This window comes from Dasypus novemcinctus, chromosome 8, assembly GCF_030445035.2.
Source record: "Dasypus novemcinctus isolate mDasNov1 chromosome 8, mDasNov1.1.hap2, whole genome shotgun sequence".
Classification (NCBI taxonomy): domain Eukaryota; kingdom Metazoa; phylum Chordata; class Mammalia; order Cingulata; family Dasypodidae; genus Dasypus; species Dasypus novemcinctus.
The window spans coordinates 96,957,834-96,981,110 of NC_080680.1; the positions used below are offsets into that span (position 1 = coordinate 96,957,834).

Consider the following 23,277-nt stretch of genomic DNA (forward strand, 5'->3'; position numbering starts at 1 on the left):
ATTCTCTGCAATCAACAGGTCCCAGATGGTCCAGGGGTCAAACCCCAGGCCTCCTTGACCTGTGTGGATCTGGCCCATGTGCAGTGCTTATGCACACAGGAGTACCGCGCCACACAGGGGTGTCTCCCGCGTAGGGGAGCCCCATGCGCAAGGAGTGCACCCTGTAAGGAGAGCCGCCCAGCGGGAAAGAACGTGCAGCCTGCCAGGAATGGCGCTGCACACACAGAGAGCTGACACAGCAAGATGACGCAACAAAAAGAAACACAGATTCCCAGAGCCACTGATAAGGATAGAAGCGGTCACAGAAGAACACACAGTGAATGGACACAGAGAGCAGACAACTGGGGGGGGGAGTGGGAAGGAGAAGGGGAGAGAAATAAATTTTTAAAAATTTAATCTTTAAATAAATAAATAAATAAATAAACAAGACCCAGAGGGAATGGTGGGAGCAGTCCCAACTAACTAAGGAAGAAACAAGGTCCTTTTGGACTATAGGACAAGAGGTCCAGCCCAGTGACCCTTTCTTGGACCTCAATTTCCTCTATTGTTTCTGGCCCATCATTCTTTCTGAGGAACTCTAAGCCCATGAGTGTGGAGCACAAGGGACACCTTTCCCTTTTCCTCTAGACTCTTGCTTTCACCCCCTCTGTCCTCTCTTCTGTCTTCATGTGGCTAGGAAAATGGTCTCAGTGTTAGGACTGGAGGGAAAATGGCATGTATGTCCTTCAATCGCTGCAGCTCCATCTCAGGTCTCCGGAGTAAAGTAAGAGACAGAATGTAGTGGCTTAGAAGGGATGTCTCACTCACCTTTTATTTATTTTACTTAATTGTTTTCGTGTTTACTGTCTGTTCTGCCATACAGAAATGTGAGGTCCATATGGGCAGAAGCCTTGTCAGTCCTGATCACACACTACTGTATCCCCAACTCAATACTATTAATTGGCATGTAGTAGGCTCTTAGGAAAATTAATTTTTTTACTAAATGAATAGCATGCATATAAAGTGGAGGCTACACAGTTGTATTCCATTCTTCAGTCTTTGACCCTGGGCCAGACAGGCAAGGTCAGGCTAGGCATTGAGTCAAACCAAGAAGCCAGGGAACACTGGATTTCAAAGAGCGTAAACTCTAGACTCAGACAGACCTGGGTTCCAGTCTGGCTTTGGCAACTGTGGGGCATGTTACTTTAACCACTCTGGGTCTCAATTTCCTTGGTTTTAAAATGGGGATTATACCACCTACCTTGTATGGTTGGTCTGAAGATAAATGAGAATTAACAGTGTGAAAGTGGCACACAGTAAGTGCTCTCCCCATATGGCCTTCATCTCTGTTGAACCCTCTGTTAGGGAAGAAGTTGTTTTAATCAGATGGTGGGAATGGAATGCAACATCTCCTGGAACTTGGGAATCATGTAGTTTCAGAAAGCAGTGTGGAAAAGATAGTACTTGACCCACAGGGATAAATGGAGCCGCAGTGGTGGAATATCTATACCATGAAAGGCCCCAGGAATCCCAGTGGAAAATCTAATGCTGTAATCTCTATCACACCTACCTTGTGGCTAGGAGAAGGGCCACTTCATTATTGCCTCTGCTTGTGAGGATGGAACCAAAAGAGATACATAGCAGGCAACTTTGGAAAGAGAACTTTATTTAGCCTCATGAGAAACAGCTGCCATGATTCAAAATTTGGATGGGATTGAGCTCTAGTGGTTTCCAATTAATGACATGGAAAACATCCAATCATTTTCTCTACATCCTCAGACCAGGGTCTAAGTGGGGATTCCAAGAACACCCCACCTCCTCACATCCTCAGATTCAGGCAATGCATTCTTGTTGTACATTAGATTTTCCTGCTCTATGGATATCTCATCAAACAGGAAAATTAATCAAACCAACATTCTAGACATTCATATCAGCACCGATCTGGTATATTAGCTGTTGTTCTGGATCATTAACCAGGAACACGACATTCTGTATCACCAATCAAAATATCAACATCCTAGAGAACCACCCAGAATTCTAGATTGCAAAATAAGAACTTCCTAACTTTCTAGATGATTTCATCAGGAGTTCCACATGCTAGAATGCCTATTTTTCAAATTAACCAGAAAGCTGACATTCTAGGTTGTCAGCTAGGAACCCAGTATTCTGGCATGCCAAATGAGAATGACTTCTAACATTCTAGATCATTAAACAGGAATTCAGCATTCTAGAATGACAAACAAACCACAGTATCCCAGATAATCAGTGAGGGACCCAAAGTTCTAAATGTCAACTCCAACACTCTCAATGCCTAACCAGAAACCCAATATTTAAGACTATAAACCCTGGCCTCAGCATTCTGGAATAAGAAGCACAAAGCTCCACCCTCTAGAATGCTGCTGCCCTGCCCCCTCAGAGTTCTGGGGATGGCCGCTCCACACCAGGCCAATGGTCCTGGCTGGGGTTGGGCACACGGAAGGAAACATAGGGACAGGTTTTGGTGTTGAGGCAAACCAGCTTCTTCAGCGTGGCAGTCTTGACAATGTTGAAGCCCTTCTCGCCACCAAATGTGCTGGGCTTCCAGTACTCTGGAGAACAGATGGCATTCCCTAGGAGGCCCTTGAGGGAAAAAGGAGCCCCAATTTCTATCATGCTCTCCCCAAAGATGGAGTTTGGATGGCACTTCTCAAGAAGAAGCCCTGGGTAGAACTCCAGGGCATCGATGTCTCCATATAACTCCTCCAGCTCAGCTGCAATCTCCTTCTCTCCTATAAAAGAGAAGCTAGGTCAGAGCCATGGTGCCAATAAGGTCAGTTTGGAGAGGGAATCTTCCCCATCCACCTTTATCTGGAGAGAATAAGGAACTCCAGGGAAGCGGATTTGGCTCACCTGATAGAGTCTCCACCTACCACAGGGAGGTCCAGGGTTCAAACCTAGGGCCTCCTGATCTGTGTGGTGAGTTGGCAATGCACAGTTCTGATGCATGCAAGGAGTGCCCTGCCATGCAGGGGTGTCCCCTGCAGAGGGGGGCCCCATACACAAGGAGTGTGCCCCATAATGAGAGCCACCCCATGCAAAAAAGAGCAGCCTGCCCAGGAGTGGCACCGCACACACCAAGAGCTGCCACAGCAAGATGACACAACAAAAAGAGACACAGATTCCCAGTGTCAGAGACAAGAATGCAAGTGGACACAGAAGAACACACAGTGAATGGACACAGAGAGCAGACAAGGGGAGGGGAGAGAAATAAATAAATCTTTAAAAAAAAAAAAAAGGAACTCCAGAAGAGCAATTTGAACAACTGAGCACATGTCCTAAAATCTAGCCCTGCTGACATTGGGGCAAAGGGTCGGGAAGTAAAGCATAGATTGATCTTCTTCCAAGGCTGGGTCTAGGGGAGAAGGTGCTTCTGAAGAAAAAGTCAAGGAGCCTGAATCTGCCACCAAACAGCATGTGACCTTGAGGATCTTGTCCACTTCTCCAGGCCCTCACTATCTGATCTTACAACAGGAGAATTCTACCCATCTTACTTCCTTCAATGGCAGGTTTTAAGGTCTTATGACAGTCCAAACCCCTTCATTCTACTGGAGCTTAGAGATGTAATGTAACTTGCCCAGGCTTACACAGAGATTTAGTGCAACTCTGGACTGTTTGTCATAGGAGATTAAAAAGTAAGCACTCCTTGGCAAATCCAAAGGTTGCTGTTCCAGGATTATAAGGAACTCATCCACTCATCCCAGGAACTGCCCAATTCTGTGAGACCCACATGTTCACAGAGAGTGACCAAGGAAAGGCAGATGAGGAGCTTTCTTGTGTTTCCATCCTCCATGGAGTCTTGCAGATTTGGATCATTCCATACCCTGCTCAAAACCCTTCAATAATTCCCATTATCTGTGACAAGGAATCCCAAATGTGACTGTCCAACAGCTGGGAAGTTTGAATAAAAAATATAAATATACAGATTCTTGGGCACCACCCAGGCCTACTAAATCATAATCTCTGGAAGAGATATCTGGAATTTGTTTTTTTTAACCAATTTTCCAAGTGATCCTTATGCAGCTCATACATGAGTGGACATTTAGGAACCATTAGACAGAATAAAATCTAAAAAAATCTTTAGCAAGGGATCCAAGATTCTTTCCAATTTGGCCCCAACTTCCCATCATTAATCATCCACATAAGCCTCCCACTCCAGCCACCCTACCACTACTGTTCTTCCAAATGGGTGGGTTCTTTCTGACCCTGTGCCTTTGTACTGGCTTTTTCTTTACCTAAAGGGCATCTTCCTTCTATTCTCCACCTAGAAAATTCCATTTATTCTTCAAACCCAGCTAACAAGCCACCTTCTCTCCCTTAGCAGGGTTCCTTACTCTACCATCCCTCTCCCCCTCCACACAGTGCCCCCACACCCCTCAGCGCTCTCGCAGTCAGGGTTGGTCTGGACGCGTTGTTGAATTCTGTTGGCCTATGTCTCTCTCACGTCACTGTAAGTCCCTGAGGGCAGGGACTGTGTTCAGGATGCAACTGCTCACCTGTGAGCTCCTGGAAAGAGGTGTAGGGCTTCATGGCAAACCTCTTGCGGTACTCATTGAAGGGCTGCAGCCGCAACTCTCGAGACTCCTTGATTACCTCCGTGGCCACATGCAGGACGTGCTGGTTTATGTTCCTACCCCCACCGATCTGCCAAGAGATAATCATAGCTATCACCTGAGAGGCAGGCCAGACTGTCCTAGGGCCTGTGTTAGGGCCCCCGGAAAAGGACTGCAGGACAAGAGTCTTCCCTGAGCTAGTACAGAGAGCACGGGCCAGGCTTAGAGCCACACTACTGGGGATCTGGCCTCAGGTCTGCCACCATCATGGACTCAAGGACCCTCTGAGTCTCAACTTCCTCATCTTTAAAGTATGGAGTGGGGAAGTGGACTTGGCCCAGTGGATAGGGCATCCGCCTACCACATGGGAGGTCTGAGGTTCAAACCCTGGGCCTCCTTGACCCGTGGTGAGTTGGCCCACATGCAGTGCTGATGCACGCAAGGAGTGCCATGCCATGCAGGGGTGTCCCCGCGTAGGGGAGCCCCACGTGCAAGGAGTGCACCCCGTAAGGAGAGCCACCCAGCATGAAAGAAAGTTCAGCCTGCCCAGGAATGGCACCGCACACATGGAGAGCTGACGCACAAGATGATGCAACAAAAAAAAACACAAATTCCCGTGCCACTGACAACAACAGAAGCGGACAAAGAACACACAGCAAATGGACACAGAGAGCAGACATTGGGGGGGGGGATAAATAATAAATAAATAAGGTATGGCATGGGCCAGGGGAACTTCTCTAGTGGCTCACCAGCTCACCTTCTTCCCCGACCATTTGAATCTAGGTGGAAGCCCTCTAAGTCCTGTTAAGGAAGGTTCTAGAACTATGAGGTTCAGCTATTAGGACTTTGTAGAGGAACTGCACGGTCACAGCCAAGAGCTCAAGCAGAGGGTGAGGGCACCCTAGCTCTGGAGGTGAAAGTTGGAAGGGCAGAAGGGTGTCTAAACCAGCAAGAGATGGGACTGGAAGAATGGAGGAATACTAGTTTGGGGTTTGAGAATTGGAGGGATCCTATAAGAAATCCACTTTCTGGAGATTTTTTTTTAGATTATGTTCTGGCAGAGATGACATGTGTTTGTCACTTTCCAAATAAGTTGGTTTGTTTTGTCATAGACCAGAGATCATCTTTTAAGGACCCTGCTAAGGAACCTGTTTATATTGCTTTTCATTTTCTATATCACAGTATTAAGATTCAACAAAATTTACTGAGCATCTAATATTAAAAAATGAACCCCTAGTAAAGGACCACTGCTCAGAAGGAGAAACTCAGAGCTAGAAGGTAGGAACACAAAGTATCAAGTCACTCCACTCAGACCAGATAAAGCCAATCACAGTAACATAGGCAACTACATTTATTCTTTCTCCTTTTTTCTGCCAAACTGCCTTGAAGGGGAGGATCATTAGCTAGAAGGGAGGGAGCTAAAATGTTCCCATAAAACCATAGCATCTAAACAAGTTTAGTTTAACTAAACTTAGAATTTTACTCCAAATGGGTAATAGCCTGAGAAGGGGAGGGAAATAGGGCTCAAAATCCAGGCAACAGAAGCGCACAAAGAAAAACACGCAGCAAATAGACACAGAGAACAGACAACTCGGGCAGTGGGGGGAGAGAAATAAATAAATAAATAAATACATCTTTTAAAAAAAAAAAAAAGACAGAAAATGTATAATTGGGTGGGAAAGAGGATGAACATGGTTGCATGCAAACAAGAATGTTGGAGCAAATTAGAGGCTGGTTTCAATCCTGGCTCCACCATTTACACGCTGTGAGCAAGTGATCTGAGCTATGTCCCAGTTTCCTCATATGTAAAAATGGAGAGGGGTAAGAGCACCCATCTCATAGGGTTGTAGTAAAGTAAATGACAAAAAGCATGCCAAGCAGTTATTATTAGAATCGGTTACATAGTAATCCCCAAGATGCCAGCAGTCAGTGAAGATTAATTACCAGGGGAAACTCTGCTTTATTGCTTTTCACACTCTTTTCAATACCCTTAGAGCAACACATTTCTGTCACCCTTCTGCCTTGACCCAAGCACCATGCTGAAGCTGTTCACACACATCATCCTGTTCATTCCTTGAAAATGCTCCAGAAGTCACACAGCATCACACAAATACTATTGTGTCTGCCCATTTCTGTGTCCCCACAATGAACAGAAACCCTAAACTAGCCAGCAGCCGCTCAAAGGTGGCAGCAGATGCTAACTGCAGTCAAAGACAGGAGGAAACGTAAATCCTTACAGTGCCACAGCTGCAAGCAGGGCAGCAGTTAGGAATTCCAAGGACAGAGACCTATGATTCAATGAACACCTATTATGCTCCAGTCACTTCCACATACATGAATGCCCTCCTGTTCCTCAAATCATCATGCCCTCTGACTTATAAGCCATTGTCTCCAAGGTGTCCCCTCTATCTGGAGCACAATCATCCCCTGCCACTAACACTACCTTCTCCCAGAATCTCTTTTCCTGGAAAACGCTTACTAATCCTTCAGATCTCAGTTCGGGCATCACTTCCTTACCCATAACTCTCAAATCTAGGCCAGAAGTTCCTCTCTGAGCCCCCAGAGCACCACGGGCTTTTAGTATTATGATTCTTATCATGTTCCTAAAATTCTGATAATATCAGGAAAGCACTTAGCACAGTGCCTAACACATAGCAAGTGCACAAATGATGTTAGCCATCGCATGACTCTTAGCCATTTCAGGGGTGCAAGCTCCAAAAGAATAAGGACCCAAGAACTATACCTGTCTTGTTCACCACTATCACCCCAGTTCCTGGCATATTATTGAATGGATAAACAAAGCAAAGAATTAATGAAGGAGGGAAGCAGATTTGGCTCAACTGATAGAGCATCCGCCTACCGCATGGGAGGTCCAGGGTTCAAACCTAGGGCCTCCTGACCCATATGGTGAGCTGGCCCACACGCAGTGCTGATGCACGCAAGGAGTGCTGCGCCACTCAGGGGTGTTCCCCGTATAGGAGAGCCCCACACGCAAGGAGTGTGCCACGCAAGGAATGCGCCCCGTAAGGAGAGCCGCCCTGTGTCAAAAAAGCACAGCCTGCCCAGGAGTGGTGCTGCACACACGGAGAGCTGCCACAGCAAGATGACACAACAAAAAGAGACACAGATTCCTGGTGTGACTGACAAGAATGCCAGCAGACACAGAAGAACACACAGTGAATGGACACAGGAGAGCAGACAACTGGGGGCGGGGAGAAGGGGAGAGAAATAAATAAAAAATAAATAAGTCTTAAAAAAAAAAAAAAAAGAATTAGTGAAGGAACGCTCACCAACCCCATTTTATAGAAGAGGACACTGGGATTTGGACCCAGACCTGTTGGAGCTCAGAGCCCACAGGCCTTAATCAAAGCTTCCTCCAAGGCTTACCTTACCAGCTCTCTGGCGAGAGAAGGCATCCACCAGGGCCTCAACCCCATAGTCCACCAGCATGGAGGTGTTGAACAAGAACTGCTTGTAGCTGTACTCTTGGGAGCCCACCTGGAAGGAGTCGGGCATGAGTGGATGCCAGTGGTAGAGCTGGTTGAACTCCATAGCAATGCGGTTGCGGTACTGGAACTGGGCGCTGAACAGCAGCTCAGGGTCAAACTTGAGCTGCAGGAAGTAGCCACTCAGCTGCTGCACATACTCCTCGATTACAATCTTGATGGTCTCCCCTGCACAGGGGAGGAGTGGAAGAGGGTCAACAGAACACAGTGGCTTGGGAGGCAGGCCAATTCATGGGGGAAGAAAAGTGCTTGTTTTTCACTTCTTTCTTATTATATTTTAAATTTTAGTTGGCCACTTTTCGCTTTGTCTTTCTGAACTGGGATGTTAAAATGGAACTGTCTCCGTTTTGACTGAAGTCCCAAGACAAGAGGCACCAGCCACTCCCACATTTCAAAAAGAGGATTTCTAGATCCAGCTAAACAGAAAGGACAAAGAAGGCACCTCACCCTCCACCAGCCCATTAAAAGGTGGGGGAGGCCACAAATGTGGAAAGTGGAAGATTTGCTTGTTGAGGGCTTGCAGCATGAGGGGGCTTTGGAGAGACAACTTTGAGAGCTGCTGAAGCAGCCGTCAAGGGCATAAGGAGAACCTGGCCTCTGATATGTTTGAAAAAATATATTTCTTATACGTTTCTATATAAAAGAATTCTTATGAATAGATATCTTCTTCTGCCTTCTCAATGACCATCTATAACAGCTAGGTGCTGGGGAAGAAGGAAACTGAACAATCCATAACAAAATGAAAACTGGTCAACTAAACATTAAAAGAAACTGATATTTCAGTCCATTGGCTATCAGACAAATTGGATTTTGCAAATTGATCTGGAGCTACTGGTTTGGGGATCAGCAGACCTGAGTCCAAATCCTGGCTCTGCTGTTAACATGTTACCATGTTCCTTAATCTCTCTGAACCTCACTTTGTTGATCTGCAAAATGTTTTTCATAAAAGTAGCATAGTAATAGTTGTGGGTAATTCACAATGAATGCATCTAATGGTCTGGCACATAACAGGCATCGATACATTTCTGCTGGAACTATAGCGTTAGGAGAGAATTCCCTCCACAAACTTGCACATCACAAAAGTTCAGAACGAAGCTTGCAACCCCCTGTGGTAGATTGAATTATGTACCCCAATTTAGACACGTTCTTAGTCTTAATCCACTTTCCTGTGGGTGTAAACCCACTCTCAATAGGACCTCTCAAAGGTGTTATTTTTGTTTAAGGCTTGGCCCAACTGAATGAAGGTGTGGGTCTCAACCCACACTACTGGAGGCCTTATAAAGAGAAGAAACCAGAAGCCGGAAGTTGGTGAAGGCCACAGGGAGAAGCCAGAAGTGGAAAAAGCAGAAGGGCAGGCACAAAGAGAGATCGCCATGTGGCAGGAGTCAGTGATGCAGGCCAAGGGCCCCAGCACCAGAATGCTAGTCTTCAGAGAGAAAGCCTGGTCCTACTAACACCTTGGCTTTGACTTCTTGCCTCTGAACGGGTTGCACCAATCCATTGCTTGGTATTTGTCATAGCAAACTGGCAAACTAAGAAACCCCTCCCCACTCAGGAAAGATCTCCCTTCATGACCTGGTGGAAAGTAGCAGGACTTCTGGTGGCAGCCAGACCTGGGCTCAGGTCTCCCTCTGCTGAGTGGCCTTGGGGAATTCACTTAACTTCTCTGAATCTTAATTTTCACCAAAGATAATCCTATCTAGCTGACAAGGCTATTGGGGAGGGCTAGGTGAAGAACTGGATGGACAGTGCCCTGTCTTGATTACCACTCAGTATGCTGGGCAGCTGCCTGCTACAGACTTTCCCTCTCTGGGCAAAGTCTCTGCAATGCTGGAAACTTGAAACCAGCCCCTCTTCCCTCTCCTGGACATTCCTGTCCCCAGTGCCTGACTCTTCCAGGCTCCAGTGAATCAGGACCTATCATTGAAACTAGCCATACCCAGTGACGTGTGGAGATGGGGAAAAGGCGTGACTCAGAAAGAACATGATCCAGACAGGGGTATCAGGGGCCAAATTCCAGGCAGGAAACCATCTGACATTTTAGGCTGCAGACTCGCCCCCATAGAAGGTACGAAAATATCCTGTCCCTGAGTCACTCAGAAATTTCCAAACTCCAGAAAGGCAGATGCATGCAGGGCAGGAAACATGCAGATTCCTAAAGGTTGGGCAAGCTGGGGATTGGATCTGCACACACTGAGGACATCACTGCATGCATCTGGGTGCAATACAAGGAAACTGAAATTTGGGGTGGAGAGTCAAATTTCACGACCACCCATTTTCAAAAAGCTTCCTATGTGCTAGCTGCCTTCCCATGCATCACCTCAACACATCCTTACAACCACCATTATCCCCGATATACAGATTTGGAAAGTGAGGCTCATGGAAGTGAAAGGACCTGCCTAAATTCTCATACTAAGCAGCAGAGCCAGGATTCTCATCCCAACTCCCTGTCCCCAAGCCCACCCATTTCTCAGGGTAGAGGTCATGACCTCCCGGGGTAGGGCTGGTGTGGATCCTCACCTATAAGGATGAGGCGTGCCGTCTGGAAGAGCTGCTCGTCGTCCCAGGTGGGGTGCTCAGCCTTCAGCAGGTCACATACACGGTTGTGTTCACGCAGCCAGAGCGTGGCGTAGAGCATGAGCCCGGGAAGCAGCCCAAACACCTCCTGGCCCACAGCCATCTGGCTCTGAGGAGGCACATTCTGCGGGTAGTGCATCAACACGGGCGCCTCTTCCACAGATGGCGGGTACACCTCTCCATCCAGCACCTAAGGGATGGGGCTGCCTGGCAACCTGGGGCACGGTGCCCACACCTGCCCACAGCTGGCACCCTTCCACTCCCACTTACAACTCCCATGTCACGGCCAGGCAGCTGCCCTGTCATCCTCAACCGAGGCTTCTTGGTTATACCTCCTAAATCTCTTTTAAAATCAGCCCCCTTCCTCCATTCCCTCTACTACCACCCTTGCGCAGGCCACCCTCATGTCCCTCCCCAATTACCCTTTGTAAGTGGGCACCCTACGTCCACTCCTGCCCCATGACAGGCCATCTCTGCACTGCAGCCAGAGCAATGCTTTAAAAACATACACAGATCTGGTTCATGCCCTAACTTGCAAACATTCACGATCCTCCCTCTGCTCTTGGCAGAAATTTCTAACTCCTTAAATATGCTCCCACAGACGTCTCCACCCTCATCAGGATGCATTCTTATCCTCAGTCACTGTGGATAAGAATGTGAAATATCTTATCAATGAATTTCATACGCTTACATATTGAAATGATATTTTAGATATATTGGGTTATTGTTATTATTATAAAAATTAATATATTACTAAAAACTAATTTCACCTGTTTCTTTTTACTTTTTTAACATGGCCACTAGGACGCTCTTAATTACATATGTTAGCTCACATCATATTTCTATTGCACAGCTCTGGTTGAGACAAAAGGCCTGCATGAAGCTAGCATCAGAGTTTGGCTGTGGCCCTGTAAGTTCCTTGTGGGCACAACTATGATGTTCACTCCTCTGTCATCTGTGCCAGGCATAACATAGTGCCTAATTAATAATTGTGAAATAAATAGAGGTAGATGGAGAGATAGAAAGATAGAGCCTAAGAATGCCCATCTCCTATTAAGCCCCAAAACCCACCTCCCAAGAGGACAGGAGAGGCCATGTCTGCTCCTCGTCTGCTTGTCTTGCCTGTCACCTTCCAGTGAGTTCCTGTTGTCCCCAACTCTCTCTCTCCCTGCACACATACCACCATCTCCTGCAGGTGGTCCTCTCAGGAGATCACCCAGGACACCCAGGAGCTTTTGCCAGGAAAGATCCTAGGAGGCCTTTCCCATTACCCCCACCCCCAGATCCAGTGCTACCTGGTACTTGAGTTTCCCATCCTTAAAGAGCCGCAGCTGATACTGACGTTCCAGATTGTCTCCATAAATATGGCCAAGGTCTACCTGAGGAAAGAGAGATGGTCCATTTGGATCACCCAGTCCTGCCCCAAAACGATGGCCTGTTGTGCCAAGTTAGGTCCCAAAGAAGTCCTGGGTTCCTCCTACATACTCACACCATGACCCAAGGCCTTGGTGAAGCCAGGGCCCATCTTGCCAGAAGTTTTGAAGAACTGGTGGGTGAAATGTTGTGCAAAGAAGGCAAACATGAGGTTGGCGCCTTGGGGGTCAGGTATGAATTTCCTCCTGAGCAGGAAGCGACGGGCCAGGAGCTGCGCATCTGGCAGCTGCTTCTTCCCTAGGTGGGGCAAGCAGGAAAGAGTAAGTACTGCCTTCCGTCTGGACCTCCCTGGACCAGGGCCTACTGGACTCACTAGGCCAAACCCACCCCCAAGCAGGAAGCCAAGACCACCTCCCTCCCACCAGGGGACCCCCTGAGACTTCTTCCTTACCAAAAGAACTTACAAGTATTGATGGGTGAAATGACAAGAAATCTGGAATTTTCTTTAAAATACTCCATAAAAATTAAGTGAGAGGGAAATGGATGAACTAAGATTGGTTACTTGTAGGCAAGTATTGAAACTGGGAGATGGATATATGGGATTCACTACACTTTCCTCTGGGGCAAGGTAGTCTGTGTTTAAACCTGGCTGTGCCATTTACCAGCTGCATGAATACAGATGTCATTTAATCTCTCTGAGCCTAAACTTCTCATCTGTAAAATATGTAAATGATATCAATTTTATAAAGTGGATTTAAGGATTGTATGAGACAATTAAGCCTGACAGGGTTCTGGTGAAGGAGAGTCTTTTATTTATTTTTTTTTGTTTTTGTTTTTTGTTTTGTTTTGTTTTGTTGAGTACGGTCTTTTAAATCAAGGGTCTGCAAACTTTTTCTGTACGAGTCCATAGTAAATATTTTAGGCTTTGTAGACCATACAGTCTCTATCTTATCTGATCAACTTTTCTGTTGCAGCACAAAAACAGTCAGAGTATAACTGTCTTCCAGTAAAATTTTATTTAGAAAAGCAGGGAGGTGGGCTGGATTTGACATATAGGCTATAGTTTTCTGACCCATTGTAAATGATGCCAGTATTTCTATGTCTGGAGTAAAGACAAGAAATCATCTGGAAGCAGGTGTCTGTTAAGGAATAAACACTTAAGAGGCCTTCCTTAATTAAATGTCAGACGAGTTAGCACCTAGTACCTTCACAGAAAGAAACAATAGAATTTTTTGTGTTCTGGTAAAGGCATCCTTTCATGATACCTCTTTGTGAGAACTAATGTTGAAGGTTCGAGATTAACAGAACCTCTTTGGATTAAGATGGCCAACTGGATTCCACCGGTGAAAAAAGGATACCAAGCACTCCAAAAAAGAAACGCCAAAAGGGAATTTGGAGGGTTGGTCTGTACCCATAACCTTGAAACGTCACTTGGGTTGATGGTGGGTAAGGACTGATTTCCAACATGTGTTGGCAGAGTCCAGAAACTCCACTAGACCTGACGGAATGATCGTGCTTTGGAAATAGCTAATACGTAAGTACAACCCATCAGAGTGGTACCCTTGAGGCCTAAGTATGGGCATCAATACCTATGCAACATTCTGAATCTACAAAAGCACACACCCATGGGACTGGCACAGACCAGAATTCAACAGTGACACCATGTGGCAGCAACTAAAATTATGGCAATTGTGATTGATTAGCCTCTCTTATCCTCTGCACTTGAAGCCGAATTGATGGCTCTGAACTAAGTAAAACCACCAGGTTATTAGCCAATTAAGGATAGAGTAGGAAGAAGGCCTTAGGAGGAAGACCCCTGCCAATGAGAAGATGTGGGCACCTGTATATATATATTTTTTTTAATTAAAATTATTTATTTATTTTTAAAAATTACATTAAAAAAATATGAGGTCCCAATCAACCCCACCACCCCCATCCCCCACTCCCCCCACAGCAACAGTCTCTCCCATCATCGTGACACATCCATTGCACCCGGTAAGTACATCTCTGAACATCACTGCACCCCGTAGTCAATGGTCCACATCATAGCCCACACTCTCCCACGTTCCATCCAGTGGGCCCTGGGGGGATCTACAATGTCCCATAATTGTCCGTGAAGCACCCCCAGGACAACTCCATGTCCTGAAAACGCCTCCACATCTCATCTCTTCCTCCCATTCCCCAAACCCAGCAGCCACCATGGCTACCCTTCCCACACCCATTCCACATTTTCTCTGTGGACATTGGATTGGTTGTATCCATTGTACATCTATGTCAAGTGGGGCTTAGATTCCACATGGATACTGGATGCACATATATTTGTAACCTACACTTATGAAGCATGTGAAACCATTTATATTAGTAAAACAATAAAGTAAAAACATGAAAAAACAGGACCAGAGTTAGCAACCAACAAATAGCAAGCTCTTCCTACTTTCCCACTTCTCAATTTTCAAGTCATCCCCGTCCCAACAAGGACCCACCCATTCAGAAGGCAAGGTTCAGGCAAAGCGGCAACCTGAAAATATGAAAGCACTAATCTGACTCAGCTACTGACTTTCTCAGTGACTTTAGGCAAGACCCTGCACTGCCCTTTCCTGTTCTCATTCTGGACATGTCATAAATCAAGTCCTGGGCATGTCATATATCTAGTCTTGGATATGTCATATATCTTGCCTTTGGCCCACCCATCTGTGAATTGGGCCAATCATTGCTCTTCTGCCTGCATTTCCCCAAAAGGAGAACTGCTCATCTCTTCTGATCCCCAAGCCCTGTCCCCACACCCACCCCATCTCGGTTACCTTTGGTTCCCATGGGCGTGGGGCAGTCTTGAGGCACAGAAGGCAGAACACGAGTGTAATAGGTCACGTTAGAGAAGGATTCCCAGCTGATGTAGTCATATGCAAAGTTGTAGGTTGGAGGGCTGGGGATAAGGTTGGAACGTGCTGCAGAGGGTGAAAATAATAGTGACAAGGGGGTTCTACACCCTTGAGTTGGAACTTATCTTATATGGGATCATAGAGTCTCCCCACCCACTGCCTTTATCAGCTGTCAAAAATTCCAAGAACTGGCAGACCCAACATCTTGTCTGATGCTCCTCAGATTAGGGGGACCCTGCTCCCCACCTACCTGTGAGTACCAGGCGCATGAGCATATCACGGACGAAGGTGGCATTTACAAATTCCCAGAACCAGCGCCCATGTGTCAGCAGGAAGTGGAGGAAAGAGGGGCTGGGTTTCAAGGAAATCCGGAGCCAGGTCCATAGGTCAGCTGCAGGGCAGGGGGAGCCACTCAGTAGGGCACTCCTGGCAGGACCAAAAGTACCCAGAGTGGAAGGTGGGAACTAGGGATGAGGGCCAGGGCAGAACAGGGTCATGCACATGGTATGGGATTGGTAAGTTTAGGGTCCTGGGAGTGAGAACATGCAAGAGCCAGGACCAAAAATGAGGACAGAACAGGGCCAGGGAATGAGATCAGGGCTGGGCAACAAAGACTCACTACAGAGCCCAGAAGCAGGGAGTGAGAGTTCATGATGGAACCAAGTCTGGAGTGTCAGAGCCAGGCAAGGAATGAGAATGGGGCCATAGCCAGAGACAAAGATGGGAATGGGGGGTCTGAGAGGAGGAGCCCATGGGAGCAGGAGGGGCCCAGGAGAGAAGGAGAGGGGCTGGAGGCCCGGCTTACGGACGGTGCAGTTGGGGCCGGAATAGCCCGTGCGGGTGCAGTCACACTGGTAGCGGTCAAGGCCGTAGCGGACACAGATACCCTGGTGCTGGCAAGGGTAGTAACAGCAGGGGTTCACTGTGGATGAGAAACGGGAAACATGGACTACTCTCGGGTGACCCCAGGATCCCTATCCTGCCTTTGATGGGGAAATGAGGGGCCAGAGGCATGGATTCAAGTCAGAGCTCTGTCCTAAATCACGGAGTAGCTGCTCGCTGGACTTCAGTACAGCCCTAAGGGCCCTCCTTGTTCCCACTGCTATGAACATAAAACCCCCAACACTGCTGCTCCCAGGCTCTGCTCTGCATCTCCAGCTGCACCCACATCAGGCCCCCAAGGGGAAGTCCCCCCTCCCTCCCTGCTGTCACCAGTGGAGGACAGGGGAAGAGTCCAGACCCCAGGCTGTGACATCAAAGGCTAGGAAATAGCTGATAAGGCACTGAAGCCACAGGCTTCTAGATCATTCACTTCCTGCTAAGTCAGGGCCCAGCAGCAAGGGCAGGGTTTGTGTAGTTCAGGAAAGGGACAAGTATGGGGGGAGGATATTCCCCCAGCCCAGCCCCCAAGCCCTGAGTACCTGGACACTAGGAAAATGCAGGCTCCACCCATCCCTCCACTTTTGCAGAAGGGAGGAGACAGTAAGCATCACCATACCCACTTTGCAAATGGGGAAACCAAGGCCAGGAAAGAGGAAACTCAGAGAGGTCACCCAGTAAGTCATGTTAGACCACTGCCAACCCTTCACTTCCACCCACCCCCACAAGCTTGGCAATCAAGTCCAAGAAAAGGCATTTTCCAGAACTGTGGGCTAGAGTGAGGGTTTGAATGGGGTAGGGCAGCCCCACAGTCTCAGTTTCCTCAGCCCCAGTTACTGAAAGGCCCAGACTTGGCTCCTGAAGAGGGTCAGGGACCAAGGGAAGAGGAGAGAACTGGTTGGAAGCTCTGGCATCAGCCCTCCTGCCTCCCAAAGAAACCCCCAAAAGGAGGTCCCTCCTTGCCTCTAACCCAGGTCTCACTGACCACAGCCCCCTTGCTCAAATCTGCACTGCCTCAGTGATTCTCCCAACATCAAACTTAGAGACTCCTTAGAGCTCATTCCACACTGGTCAGCTAGGGAAACTGAGGCTCAGAGGTGACAACTTGGCCAAGGACACAGAGCAGTGGCTTCTGCAGCCCCAGGACTCAGGGCTTTTGGCAGGAGGCTCGCTCCCCAGCCTTACCCAGCAAATGCCAAGCGCCCTCTGCAAACACACGTATTTCCTCACCTGGGCTCAGAGCCAACATTACGGGGAACTATTATTCTTTGTATGACTGATTATTGCGGGACAAGAGGGTAGCAAAAGGGAGCAGGAGCCTGGGATGAATGTAAGGTCACCTCAGGGGACTACAATCTGCGGGTGGGGTCTTGGGCAAGGCTTGACCCCCACACACACCAGTCTCAGCCTCCCCCTTCTGCAGCCTGGGTTCAGCCTGGTCAGGGACCTCCTAGCCCCCACCTCAGAGAGGGCCCCCAGCACCACACCTACACACACACACACACACACACCGCAGCAAGAATCATGCAAATAGTTTTGTTTAAGCTCTGGCGACTTCCCGTAGCCCCACAAAGGGCATCTGTGTGGCCCCAACAGAGGTGTAAGAGGGAGTGGTCAAAGGGAAGAAGTGGGACACAATGGCCTTATCAGGCTGACACAGGCAGGCCTGGCAGCCAGGACTCAGGGAAAGGGCCTGGCAGGACCCCAGGCTCCCCACACACACACACACAGGCCCAGAAATGCCACAGAGCCTAGGGATCATGCCCCCCATTGCCAGGGATCCAGTCCCTCAAAGGAAAGATTCCTCACTCCTGCCCAAGTTCTGCTCATTTGTTTCCTCCTGCTCTCAACACTCTGCTGACCTCCCTAATTCACCTGCCCAGGAGCCCTTCTAGCTCCCCAGTGCCCGGCTCCCAGCTTAGCACACAAAATCCTTTAACTCCAATCAATGGGCACAGAGAAGCCCATTCCTTCTCTGGGCTCGTTTCCCACCCCACCAAGAAGGGGTCTCAGAAGGTCCTGCTAGTTCAAACATTCTGTGACAGTCCCCTCTCTTAATCCCAAAGCCAAAAGGTCTTCATCCTTTACCCAGCTGTTGTACCTCCCTAATAAATTTTCTCCAAACCTACCTGACCCTCTCGATTGAAACAATCAATGCCTTGCCCCCACCGGGAAGCCTCTCCCAAATATCCCACACTCCAGCTCCTCTCACTCTCCCTCCCCCGGCTCCGGGTCCCAGCGTACCCTGCTCTTCTCCACCCTAAGCTCCTGAGGGAAAGGGCTACACCTGCCCATCGTTTTCTTCCCCCTACTATGGCTGTGCACAAAGCTGGATCTCAGTCCAGGTCCTGGAGAAATCCAGGGGCTCGGGGGAGGAGGGGGGTGGCCATTTATGGTGGCCAGATGTTGACAAATACGTGTTGAATTTATAAAATGAGGTGAGAAAACTGGCCAAGCCCAGCTTGGCCACAAAGACTCTCTCATCTTTCCCAGCCTTCAGTAGCTTGTTCTGAAGTCTAGCTTGGAGCCATCCTGCTATAAGTCTAGAGTTCTGTCCCAGCAGGCAGCAGAGATGGAAGCTCCAGAAAGCTCCACAGCTTTCTCCTGCTAGACAGAGAATGCATGCTGAGCTGAGGCTCCTCCCTCCCAGACAGGCTGTCCAACCTTCCCGCCTTCCTCCTTCACATTTTTCCATAAACACTAGCTGCCCCAGGGCAGGAAGAGCTCTCCCCAGCAAGAGGCCAGCTGCCGCTGAGGCCTCAGGGGTGCCAGGTGGTCAGAGAGGAGCCTGGGTCCGCTTCCCCTGAGATGAGCTCCACCACGGCTGGATTGTACAGTTGGGCCCAGGGAGCCAGGGCTTTAGCTGACCAAGCCCACGTGACCTTGCACACCTACCATTTATTTCTCTTCCCAGCACTCACTAGGAGGGGTGGGCTAGAATCTGCATCACACAGATGAAGAACGTGAGGCTCAAGCAAGGCAGAAGATTTGCCCATGCCCCACTGCTTCTAGGTTGCAGAGCTAAGATTCGAAACCCCTTCTCTTCCTACCCTCCACCTCCTAGAGGTGCCCCAGACCTGGATCTGGGAAAGGGATGGGGAGGGAGAGTCACCTTGGCCCACAGATGAGGTAGCTCCATCACCCTTCTTTCAAGGTGGACCTGAACATCCTGAATGAATAGAGCTAGTGCTCCAGAGGGATCACCATCCTGTGCCACAACCAGAGAGCCCTGTGAACTCTTCATACAGGAAGGTCTTCCTTCCGTCTAACCTAAATCCTGCATGCTTTCACACCAGTTCTGTGTTCAGTGGAGGACATCCTATAAAATAAACCACCAGGAAAGAGAACTAGGGAAATGCAGGCGCTGAGTCTATTTCATCTTGAGTGCCAGCACCCAGCACAGGGCTAGGCACCAAGTAGATAACTGCAAAAAATGTATTAGTGCTCTACCTGATTGGCTGTGTGTTCTTAGGCAAATCCCTTACCCACTCCGGGCATCCATTTTCCTGTGTGTCCCGTGAGGATGATAAAGCAGATGGGCTCTAAGGAGGCCCCGTGCACTGACGTCCTGCCCCCCACTTGTTCTCTCCTCTCCATTATTTGTATCGGTATGACTGCCCCTGCCACATCAGCAGAGAATGTAAACTTGCTCTTGAGAAGCCCTCGACAACCCCGAGGTGAGGATGATGAGCACGCCCACATTCCGTGAGGTGAACGAGACCCTAAGGCCAGCAACCGGTCCACATTCACCCAGACGAGGCCTGTCCAGGGCTGCCTGGCCCCAACCCTGTCTGAGGATTCGGGCAAGGTAATGCCCCCTTCTCACTGGCCCCGGCTCTAAGCTCAGGGCTGGCGTGACTAGGGCTGAGGCATAGCAGGGGAACACCAAGTCCTCCAGGATGTGGAGGCGACAGGCTGTAAGAGGGCCTGTTGCAGGGGCTGGACCAAAATCCCCTAAGAATAATATTTAGAGAAGCTCCAGGAGCCTGGCAGTGGAAGAGCACAAAAATGGCCCTGACTCGTAGGCCTGGGACCGCAACCCCTATACCCAGCGTGATCAAAAACCAGAGGCCAGACAGCACCAATCAGGCCTGGACAGCTGGGTCTAGCAGCTGGAAGAGCCCAGCTGGAGAGGAAGGCCCTCCCAGCCTGCAGGCCCAGCTGATGCTGGAGATAGGAGCAGGGAGGCAGCAGGGAGGGCTTGGCACACTGGGCCCCCCTCCCGCAACGTGCCAGGATAAACTGGCCTTGGGTCACTCCCTCTCCCTGGCATGGTTGTCTGTGCCTCCAGGTCATGCCCTGCCCCTGGCGGGGAGAGGGTGGTGCTAGGTCAAGTCTGAGTCTGGAGGGGGTGAACCCAAGTATCAAGAATCCCCTGGCACAGCCTTGCCCTCCAAGCTGGAGACTCCATCTCTTCCCCCTCAAGAGAGGCAGAAATAACATACTCTACCACCACCTGCCCTTTCCTGTGACACTGCAGCCCTCATCTCGGGATCCACCTTTGCTGCCCCTCTGGGGTTAACTAAGCCCAGGCCCGGGCTTCCTGGGGCAGATCCTCAGGCAGCTTGGGCTTGGGCCTCAGTTCGCTCACAGACTTGGAAGCAGAGGCAGCCCAAACCCTCTGACCCTGCATCCCATTTGTCTTGCCCTCTGCTCTTCCCTTGACCTCTGCAGCAGCCTCATTACTGGTTTCCAGGCCTCCAATCTCACCCCTCTAAGCCATCCACCCAAACTCACTCTTCTGCTCTCAACTACCCTCAGGTCAATGTGCAAGCACCTTACCCTTGCATACAAAGGCCCCTGTTGTCCACCACCAGCTTCATGTCCTACTGCTCCATATGCCCCCATCTTCCTCCTGTTCTTCAGACCTTTGTGCCTTTGAGCTGACCAGAAAGGCCCTTCTCATAGTGCCCCCACCTCCTTCAGCATCCAGTTCATGTGTCACCACCTCCATGAAGCCGACCTCAACTCCTCACACTGAGAGGCAATTGCTCCCTGCCCTGAGCTCAACAGATCTCTGTGCTTCCTTCAGTCATGGCCTTGATGTCCTGGAATGATAGTCTAGTGGCATTTCTGTCTCCACCATCAGACTGTGAGCTCCTCCCCACTCCATATCTCCAGCCCCCAGGAAGTCTGGCATAAAGCAAGCCCTTGGGAATGTTTGTGGAGTTATGGGACAGGCTGGTCAACCCAGCCCCTTGTCACAACTTAGACACGTGGGCTCACCCATCTAAACCCTTCTGTGCAATGGGTCTACACATGTCCCTCACAGAGCTGCTGTGAGCACCAAGGAAGAGGATACCCATAGCCATGTTTTGTAAACTGTTCAATGCTGACCATCTAAGTTTTCTCCCTCTTCTTTCCAAACTCCTTGCCTGGAGCACTCTCCATCCTCTTTTTGGCTTTCCCAAATGCCACACACTCAAACCGTCTCCTCCAGGAAGCCTAGTCTGATTTGCAGTTCACCTGGATATCTTTCCTCTCTCTTCCAGAACATCAAATCCCTAGAATATCACAGCAGAAAGCTCAGGTCCCCCTTTCCCACCTATCCTCCCTCACCCCCATTTTAGAGATGGGAAATGGAGACCCAGAGAGGGATAGGTCACACAGATAGGTGATGGTGGAGGCTGTCGGGCAGCCCCCGCCACTCCCTACCCCCATACTACCTGCCTCCACCCCACACACAAAAGTATCCTGGGGGAGGGCTGCCTGAGTGAAGAGATGAATCCCATCACCTGGAACCTCTCACCTGCATTGCGGGAGGGGTGGGATTTCACAGACCTGACTTTGCCCATCATCTTCTGGGTGCTGAAACTTGAAGGGGCCCAGGGTCCACTGAGCAGGGCAGGAGCAAACTCTGAGCTCCCAGAGGAAAGATCTTGCAAAGTACTTGGAGTAAGACAGACCCTGGTTCAAGTCCTGTCCCTACCACACCCTGTGTGAGCTTGGGGACATCACTGCACCCATCTGAGCCTCTGTTTCCTCATCTGACCAGTGGGGAGCTCATGAGTGAGGATTAAACTTCAAGGAAGCCACCCAGCTTTCTTGAAGTTTCTTCACCAAAAACCAGCCTACACTTAGGCTGGGAATCAGGATGGGTCCACAGAAAGTTAGAGGAGTGGAGAAAGGGAACTCATCCTCAGGCCTTTCTCCCCGGTGCCTCCAGCTTCCTCTGAAGGATGGACCCCACAGGAAAGAGTGGAAGTGTTCCCAGCGGAGGTGGCTTGACAGCTGGGGGACCCTGGACAGGTGAGGGGCTGGAGGAGGGCTGTCCCCTTCCCCAAGCCAGTACGAAATCCCAGCCGGCCTTTCCTCTCCCCCCCCCCCCAAAGAAAAAGAAGCAACTCACCCAAGGCCCAGTTTTCAGAGAACCCCCATTCCTCCAGAGTTAGACCCCGCTCCCCTCCCCAGGCACCTCCAGCAGAAAGGGAGGATTGACCCGCTGGAGGGGAGAGGAGAAAGGGAATGGGACGCAGCCAGAGGTGCGGGACCAGAAACTCCCCGTGGGCAGGGAGGGGGCCGCCTACCTGGCGTGGGCGCCCCGGGGGCCGCGAGCAGGACCAGGGACGGCTGCGGCAGCAGCAGCAGGAGCAGCGGGAACCGGAGCGAGAGACTCCGCCCTGCAGAGGGAGAAAGACGGGGGACTGAGCCTGGCATTCAAGGCTCCGCCAAGAAGGGAAGATTCCTGGGTGCGCGGGGGCATGGGGGCCGGGCTCACCGCTCATGGTACGGGGGTGGCACGGGTGCGGGGCGCAGACTGTGGACTCCTGGCTGCGTCTCCAACACTGCCCTGGAGCTTTGGCCCGGCTGGCCCGCCCCCTTCCCACCCATCTCCGGGCTCCACCCCCACTCCCCCCTCCAGCTGTCACCTCAGCCGCCGCCCACTTCCTCTGCACCGTCCCAGCCAAGCCATTTTATTAATTATTGTATAATTGATGCTAGGGAGATTATTCACCCAAAATCCTTGAGGCTCTTGATCTTTTAAAAGCCTGATGGAGCCGGAATTGAGTCCATCTAGTAATGGAAATGAGGCTCAGAGAACTGATGTACAATGCTGCGGTCTCCCAGGGCTTAGGGGCAGAAGGGAGTATTTCAGGCTGGAAGTGGCTGGTCTGGACAACACTCCCTGGGCCTCCCTCTCCCCCCCGCCCATCCCCCAAGAAAAGTGGCTAAAAAAGGGGGCGGTGCAGTCTGGTCTGCACATGGTTTCCTTCAGACAGCTCCAACAGGGAGAACTTACTTCCTCCAGGGGCTAGACTCTTTTCTCTGAAGCCACGGAGCCCTTCACGAGTTTCTACAGGCAGAAATTAAGAGCACAGGCTCCATGAACTCAAATCCAGACTCCACTGCTTACTGTGTCACCTCAGACAAGGTACTTGTCTTCTCTAGTCCTCAGTATTCCCCTCTGCAAAAGGGAAATAATGAAAACCATCCTGAAGGGTTATTGTAAAAGTCAATGAGATAATGCACCCAAAACTCCAGATGCAGTACCTA

The 23,277-nt window shown here is 49.7% G+C and overlaps 1 protein-coding gene across 2 annotated transcripts; it reads right to left on the bottom strand.

The window, feature by feature from the left end:
• Nucleotides 1–1,625: 1,625 nt before the first annotated feature.
• On the bottom strand, nt 1,626–22,612 carry PTGS1 (prostaglandin-endoperoxide synthase 1). Of its 2 annotated transcripts, none has more exons than XM_004453897.5 (11): nt 22,502–22,612; nt 22,311–22,403; nt 15,710–15,826; nt 15,155–15,295; nt 14,827–14,970; nt 12,141–12,322; nt 11,947–12,030; nt 10,595–10,841; nt 7,956–8,242; nt 4,512–4,659; nt 1,626–2,747 (listed from the first exon to the last, which is right to left on the bottom strand). In XM_004453897.5, exons 1-11 carry the CDS (start codon nt 22,506–22,508, stop codon nt 2,392–2,394), a joined length of 1,806 nt encoding a protein of 601 aa, XP_004453954.2. In that variant the 5' UTR covers nt 22,509–22,612; the 3' UTR covers nt 1,626–2,391. The 2 variants fall into 2 exon arrangements, with proteins under 2 accessions (XP_004453954.2, XP_004453955.2); XM_004453898.5 differs by having other exon boundaries at nt 22,311–22,427; nt 22,502–22,600.
• Nucleotides 22,613–23,277: the final 665 nt, after the last annotated feature.

Bases quoted from the DNA above. Each gene is read 5' to 3' on its own strand.
- PTGS1 (XM_004453898.5), bottom strand. The intron at 15,296-15,709 runs GTAAGCCGGGCC...CCTGCCCTGCAG, and splicing joins CGGCCCCAACTGCACCGTCC to CTGACCTATGGACCTGGCTC. The intron at 4,660-7,955 runs GTAAGCCTTGGA...ATCTCTTGGCAG, and splicing joins CTCGCCAGAGAGCTGGTAAG to ATCGGTGGGGGTAGGAACAT.